General features: G+C 53.5%; 1 protein-coding gene across 1 annotated transcript in view; it reads right to left on the minus strand.

Moving 5' to 3' along the window:
* The window catches only part of HEATR2 (HEAT repeat containing 2), a 40,697-nt gene extending 34,270 nt beyond the window's left edge, over positions 1 to 6,427 (minus strand). Inside the window, exons 1-4 of the mRNA XM_006859887.1 lie at positions 5,827 to 6,427; positions 4,097 to 4,281; positions 3,728 to 3,852; positions 3,246 to 3,364 (exon numbers count right to left, since the gene is read on the minus strand). Of these exons, the coding sequence (XP_006859949.1) occupies positions 3,246 to 3,364; positions 3,728 to 3,852; positions 4,097 to 4,281; positions 5,827 to 6,427 (1,030 nt within the window). The remainder of the gene's footprint in view (positions 1 to 3,245; positions 3,365 to 3,727; positions 3,853 to 4,096; positions 4,282 to 5,826) is intronic.
* Between the last annotated feature and the right edge of the window lie 1,212 nt (positions 6,428 to 7,639).

Raw genomic sequence — 7,639 nt, forward strand, 5'->3', positions numbered from 1 at the left:
CAGCCTGGGAGCACGGCTCCTGACCACACGTGCAGCACTGTGGCATGGATGGAGACATGCACACACAGACACTGTCAGGCTGGCTAAACAGACACACCTTCGGAGTGTCACAAGTTCACTTCCAGAGCTCCAGAGTACAGCGAACGCTGCAGTTCAGTGAGCCGCACTTTTTGTGGTTGCCCAGAGCAGACAAAAGTGACGTTGACACCAGACTGCCGTCTCTGAATAATAATGAACTAACAGCATGACATGAGGAAAAGGTTTGAAATATTATGAGAATGACCAACATGGGACATCTAGGGTGTGGTGACCGGGCTTATGGTGTCTGGTGTAGTGACCAGGTGTAGTGTCTAGTATAGTCACCAGGGATATGGCAACGAAAAGTATGGGGACTGGGAATGTGGTGACCAATGGTGTGGTGAGCTGGAGTGTGGTTACCGGGGACATGGTGTTTGGTGTGGTGACCAGGGGCATAGTATTTGGTGTGGTGAGTGTGACCGAGAAAGGTGACCAGGGGTGTGGTAACTGGAGGTGTGGTGCCTGGTGTGGTGACCAGGGATGTAGTGAGCGGGGGTGTGGTGAGCAGAGGAGTGGGGAACTGGAACATGGTGACTGGTGTGGTGTCTGGGGGCGTGGTGACTAGTATGGTGTCCGGCTGTCCGTAGCTCCTTCCTTGGCAGGTCACAGAGGACGTCAGCAGTGAGTCCTGCCCGCTCTTAGTCCCCAGGCCTGTAGCACAGTGTTCACGTGCAGCAGGAGTGAGCATGATTTTCTGATACTTGAGGAGCCTGCTCTACACCTGGAGGCTCCTGTCCCCCATGCAGGTAGAAGCAGCAGAGACAACACAATGAGCAGTGGCGTGAACTAGTAGTGAGGACTTTCTGGATGGAGCAGCGTGGAGGGAGGGCGAGGGAGGGGCAGCAGAAAGATCTGGGGGAGCGTTTCTGGCAGAGAGCAGACAGAATGTGTTCATATAGGAACAAACCTGGGGAGTTCAAATGTAACCAAGCAGAGGAAAGATTTGCAAAACACACACCTGATACTGGACCTGTATCCGGAACACACAGAGAACCCTCAAAACTCACTCACAAGAAAATCACCCTGTTCAAAGTGTGAGCCAAGATCTGAACAGACGCGTCCTGGACGAGCATACAAAGCAAGCCCACAACAAGATGTTCAACATCTTTAGTCAGAAGGAACATGCAGACTAAAACCACCGTAAGGTGATTCAAGCAACCCTGCTGGCACAGTGGTTAAAGTGCTCGGCTGGCAGTTTGAATTCATCAGCCACTCCATGGGAGACAGTGGTAATCTGCTTCCATAGAGACCAAAAAGCCCCTTCCAAACCCACTGCAAACAAGTCGATTTTGAGCCAAAACAACCCTATTTCAGGTTTCCAAAGCTAAAAATCTTTATGGGAGCAGCTAGCCTTGTCATTCTCCTATGGAGCGGCTGGTGGGTTTGAACTGCTGACGTTGAGGTCAGCAGTCCAGTGCTTATCCCACAGCGCCACCAGGGCTCCTTCCTGTAAAGACTACACTCCTGGAAATCCTGTGGAGCAGACTGTACAGTTGGGCACTTGGGCCACATGCCACCCGGGCTCCGTGGGTCATTACTCAGCCATGGAACGTAGAAAACGCCAGGTAATACCCAGGCTGCATGCTGGGAGAAGCCAGACTGAGGGTGCCCACTGTAAGATCCCCTTCACCTTCCGGAACCTTCCCGGGAGAGGGACCAGATGGATGAGTATAAGCTGAGACTGCCATCTTGGGAGGGGGTAATGCGCTGAGCCCTGAAAGTGATGGGGTCTCAGGTCCTTGTGTTTGTCAATACTCAGAGCACTGTAACAACCCAGCGGGGGCTTCTGTAGTGTCAGCCAGATCACAATTTAAGCCATGGGGCTGGGCTGCTGTGAACTGGGGGAGAGGAGGAGGGAGACGCTGAGGGGGAACAGACTGACATAATTTGAGGTTTGAAATATGGTTAAAATAAAAACCCCAAAACCTGAAAAATTAAGTTTAAAATTCAAAGAAACATATTAACTAAAAATAATTTTAAGGGAATATGCCAAAAACCTAAGTTATAGCTGATATTTATGTGACTAACTTTGCAATTCAAATTTCAAATTCACCCCGCTGCAGTTGAAACAAATATTCTGGGGAGCACTCTGCTCACTGTCTGGGAATGCAAACTGGTTTCTCATGACTATTGGCTAGAAAGGGGCTCTCGTCATTTAACTCTTTACACTCTTGGAAAGCCTGTACAGGGTCGCTATGGGTCGGAATCAACTCGATAGCACTAAACAACAGAATAGGCTGTAATTGGAGAGGCTTATATTTCCCAGGCTGTGAACCGCAAGGTCAGCAGTTAGAAACTACCAGCTGCTCCGCTGGAGAAAGATGAGGCTTTCTGCTCCTGTAAAGATTTACAGCCTCAGAAACCCTGTACAGGGTCGCAATGAGTCTCCACAGCACATAACCACCACCATATGTCCCAGGAGCATGAGGTCCCTATACGGAGGAGGCTTTTAGAATGGGGTGCCTCACGCCACTCTGTAGGTCCTAGGAACAGGCCGGTTTGTGCATAGGGTCTCAGGTGGGCCAGTGCCCCCATTTCTTCTCCACGTCCCCCGTGTGGCCTGTCCTGGTTGGCAGGATGGTCCTGTCCCTGTAAACTCTTTTCTGTGATGAGTGTGAAGCTTGGCATTGGCCTATTAATCCCCACAAGGCATTGTCCTTGCTAGGGTATCTCTTGCAATTACTTAACTCTGAGAAAACAGATCACAGTGAAGGGAGACACAAGGGTCCTGAGAGCAAAGTTTCCAAACAGGATCAGAATGAGGCAGGGAGTGGCTCAGGAAGTCACCAATGCGCCCTCCCGGTCAGAGTCAGATTGAGGGGGAGAAGGGGACGCCCACGGGGGACAAGATGTGGCATGGAAGCTCCAGGATCTCATGTTGTCTGTAACCTCTTATTTTTCACTGTGACAAGCAGCCCTGTGACCACAGAGCCTGTAGTTTAGTGGGATCACAGTGAGCATGGACGTCTCTGGGGGGCCTGCTCAGTCCCACAGGAACCTGCCCACAGGGAGGGAAGATGCCAGGCACGGCGGGCTGTCTGTGGCGCCCAGCCCTTACCGTACACGGGTGATCATACAGCGTGACTATGACAGCAAGCACCTCACCTGTTGCCTGAACCAGGAGTTGGCTCACAGCTCCTCTGGCTGTGTGTCTGACTCTCACTCACCTTGCAGCGGGTAGTGGGGGGGTGGCAGGGTGGCGAAGTCCAGCTTGTCCTTTAGGTCATCTTCATTCTCCTTCTGCCACTGCTGGCCGATCTGCTCCCAGAGGCCAGCTGCTGACTGCCTACAGTGCGACAAGGACACGCACCACATGGTGTCAGTGTTCCGGATGGGTGGTGGCTCGCCTATAGACTCACTACTGCGCTGGGGTGGGGCTCTCGGTAAGCAGCCTCCATTAGTGGGATAGTGAGCGTCCAGTGCTGGGCAGCTTTAGAGGACTGTACGGAGGGTAGTGGAAGGAGGTGGTGGGATTGGACCCACATGCCAAAAAGAGGCAAAGAGTGCACTGCCAAAGCCAGAGCCCCTCCCCACACCCCAGTCCCCCAACAGGACAAGGGGGCCAGGGAGCAGAGAGACTATTTGGGAAAACAGGTGCCTGGTGCACAGAAGACAGGGAGCCAGCTGTGGTGCGTCCCCTCTGTCCCACCTGATCTCAGGGAGCTCATCATCCAGGCTGCTCAGCAACAGCGGGATGAGCTTGTGGAAGAAAGAGTAGCGGTCTCGCAGCTCCAGCAGCCAGGATCCCACCACGGTCGTCACCGCCTGCCGCACCTGCACCAGAGGAAGAAGCCCCATGGTGCATGAGTGAGGAATCAGAGCCTGGTGCTCCAGAGAACGTCCTTCAGGTCGGTCAGCCCCATGGTGCGTGTGTGAGGACTATGAGAGGGATCAGGGTCAGAGCCTGGTGCTCCAGAGAACGTCCTCCAGCTGAGGGCCATGGGAAGGGAATTCTCTCATACTGGCATGCATTCACAGACACTTGGCTGCCTGATGGAAGAATACAGATGATCATTACCTGTGCGACGTCATCAAACAGTCGCTGAGCAAGGTGAGAGAGCACGTCGTCCACAGACTTCCCGCTGCCAAACTGGATGACGGTGCCAGTGGCTTCAATGACGGCCACACGGACCTTCCAGTGTTGGTGGGCGATGGTCTGCATCAGTGGGCCCACCAAGGACTCGGACTGCATGTGGAAGTGGTCTGGGAGGAGGGAAGGGGGACGCAGTTACACCCAGGCCGACTCCCAGTGTGCGTGGAAGTGGGCAGGGTGGTGGGGACAGGGAGGTAGTTACCAGGTCTCTCCCTGTAGCCAGGCCCAATACTTGGCACCCAGGCCAATGCCTACTGTGTGTGGACTTGGTATGGGAGGGCTAGGGCAGGCATCTGACCCTGGCTCTTAGCCAATGCCCACGGTGTATGGAAGTAGTCTGGGGTATAACCTGGGCAAAGCAGGGCCCCTGTTCTTCCCCTTCCTGCTGAGGCCCATGTTCCAGGAACAGGCGTGTGACTGAGGCTTCCAACTAGAGCTCTGTCTCTGTACCCCAGCCAGGGAGAGGCTCAGGCACAGGATTGTGACCTTACCACTCAGGGGCTTCCATCCCCTTAACCTGAAAACGACACATGAGGGAGAGCCTGTAGGGGTGATGGTTCCTGTGGGATGCCAGAGTAGGGTGCTGACTTTACCAGTGCTTAGATCTAGCCATGCCTGAAGCCGCACAGCCCAGAACACTCAGACCTACTGTCCACAGAGTGTCATGTTTCTGAGATCCTAATAGAAAATTCTGAGGGAGAAAGATGAGGCTTTCTGCTCCCACTAAGATTGAAAACCTCAGAAACCCTATACAGGGTTGCTATGAGAAGGAAGAGACTTGACGTAACAATAGAAAATCCCGGGTTGACAATGGTTAAGCACTCAGCTGCCAGCTGAAAGGTCCTAGCAGCAGCTAGGTGGCAGTTTGTTTCTGTGAAGATGTACAGTCTGGAAAGTCCTATGGGGCAGCCCTACTCTGGAGGGTTGATGCCAGTGGGAACTGATCAACGACAGTGGCCATGACTTTAGCAGAAAATTGGGTGAGAAGAGCCGGACTCCATGTCTCGCTCAGAGTCCTGCCCTCGATTCTGCCGCTGTCTCTTCAAGTGGCTATTCCAAACCCTCTCTGGGACAAGGTATTTGAGCTCTGAGACCCTCACAGGACAGTCAGTTACCACCAAGGGTGATGAGAAGTGTGATGAGGACCCACCTTAGGAAGTGAGGGAGGGCAGAGGGGACATGCTGGAGATGTTTCAGCCCACTGCCATGGAATCTGACTCAGTGACTCCATAGGCCAGAGAAGGACTAACTGCCCCATAGGGTTTCCAAGGCTGTCACTGAAAGTATGTATTGGAGCAGATCACCAGGTCTTTGCTCATGGAGAGAGCCAATGAGTGGGTTCAAACCATGGGACGGTCAGTTAGCTTCCGAGCACTTAACCTTTGTGCCACCAAGGCTCCTAGCATTAAAACAACAGCTTTATGTTTATGTGTAGCCAAACAAAACCAAAGCCACGTTGCTGAATCAATCCCAACTAGTGCACAACTGTCCTATAGGGTTTTCGAGACTGTAAATCTTCATAGGAACAGACATGCTCACCTTTCTGGACTGAGAGACTGGTGAGCTTGTGTCACTTGGGCTAGCAACCAAGTGCTTTAACCACAGTGCCACCAGGGAGCCTCCCTAAGCTCTGGCTGCTGGGGGATGCGCGTTACCTGGAGTGGCACGCGCCAGAGCAGTGGCGCACGCGCAGCTTTCACGGCGCACGGCAGCGAAGGGGTCAAGCAGCGTGCAGCGAAGCACGCGCACCGCATCGTCGAGGTAGGGGGCGAGCGCGGTGCCGCCTAGGCTCACGGCAAGCCTGAGCAGCTGCACGAGCGCCAGGCGCAGTTCCTCGCACGGCTCGGCCGGAGGCCGCATTGAAACCTCTGAGCCGGCCAGGCGCGCAGCCAACGCGGGTAACAGGTGTGGCAGGGCGTCATGGGGTCGCGCAGCGCGCCGCAGGCCCAGGTCCAGCAGGTGTGTGGCCAGCGCACGGCAGCCCTCAGCGGGATCGGCCAGGCAGCGCAGCAGGCGAGGCAGCAGCAGGCGCGTCCAGGGGCCCTGAAAGGCGGCGGCGCCTGCAGCGTCGGACGGCCCGGGTTGTACCGCCTCCAACTCGCGCTGCAGGGCCTCCAGAGCGCGCCGCCGGCCCAGCTTGCTGTCGGTTTCCAGCCCCGGCAGCAGGCGGCTCAGGGCACGACTCAGTTCCGCCGTCTCCGCCGTCTCGGCCGGGCCCAGAGGCGCCGGAGTATCCGCTGCCGCTAGCGCCGCCATCTTCCCCGCGTTGCCTGTAACTAAGGGAAACCGATGGTTTTACGACGGTTGCGATGTGGATTGCGGCGCTGCTTCCGGCCTGGCTGCAAATAGAACTTTATTGGCAACGTGTGAGGCAGACAGGGCCCGGCCTGGCGGTGTGTTAACGTCATCACTGTCCGCCTCTTTAGTGACCTTTTAAGTTCCATCGAGTCAGTTCCGACTCACAGCGACCCTCTATAAGGTTTCCAGGAAGAGGCTAATGGGTTTGAACCGCCGACCTTTTGGTCCAGCGTATTTTCCTGCAATGCCACACCAGGACTCGGTATTAAACCGAAATAATATCGGCAGAGTATAGCGTATACTCGGTGCAGGCAGTATCCAGTTAATACCTCTCCCGATAAGGATGCTGTTGCTATTAACACTTTACCTATAGGAAAACCGTTTGGAGAAGTAACAGACCAACACCAAACAAACATCCCCCTGCCACCTCCTTAAAAACATAAAGCTCATGGAGAGCTAATGTGTTACGCGGTATAACTGAGATCCTTAAGCGTTTCTGGCAGTGCACTAGGTCTTCCTTCTGTAGTGCTGCCTTATGGATTTGAACCACCAACATTTCTGTTAAGAGTCAAGAGCAAACACGTGCCCCGCCCAGAAGTCCTTGGGCTCAAGGTCACACACCCCTCAAAAGTGGAGGGTCCTGGATTCAGAGGAGGGGGAGTTCCTGCTCTGGAGCGTCCTCCTAATCAAATCCTACCTCAAAGGAATGTAAGAACATTTAAGAAAGACTCAGTTATATCTAGGAAAAAGACTACATTCTATTTAAATAAAGTAAAAACAAAGAATTGTATTTATGCCAGAAATACATTTTGCAAATGGAAGAACACAATGCCAGGGAAGCTGGGTAATATATGTCGTACCCGTCCCACCCCACCCCCATCCCCCTAAGTGTGTACTTACTAGGCCTTATAAAGACAAACAGAAGGGTACAGCTAAACCTCTTGTGATTGGTTGACATTTACAGAGCGGAGCAAAGGGGGCTTAGAACAAAGTTAGGAAAAAGTACTGGCTTTTGTGAGGACCCAAGTGATAGTTTTTGTGCCACCAAGTCAGTTTTGACTCATTAACCTTGTATAGGGTTTCCAAGGCTGTAAATCTTTAAAGGAGCAGAAAGCCTCCTCTTTCTTCCTCTGAGGGACTGGTAGATTTGAACTGCTGACCTCACAGTTA

This window comes from Chrysochloris asiatica, unplaced genomic scaffold, assembly GCF_000296735.1.
Source record: "Chrysochloris asiatica unplaced genomic scaffold, ChrAsi1.0 scaffold00034, whole genome shotgun sequence".
NCBI lineage: Eukaryota > Metazoa > Chordata > Mammalia > Afrosoricida > Chrysochloridae > Chrysochloris > Chrysochloris asiatica.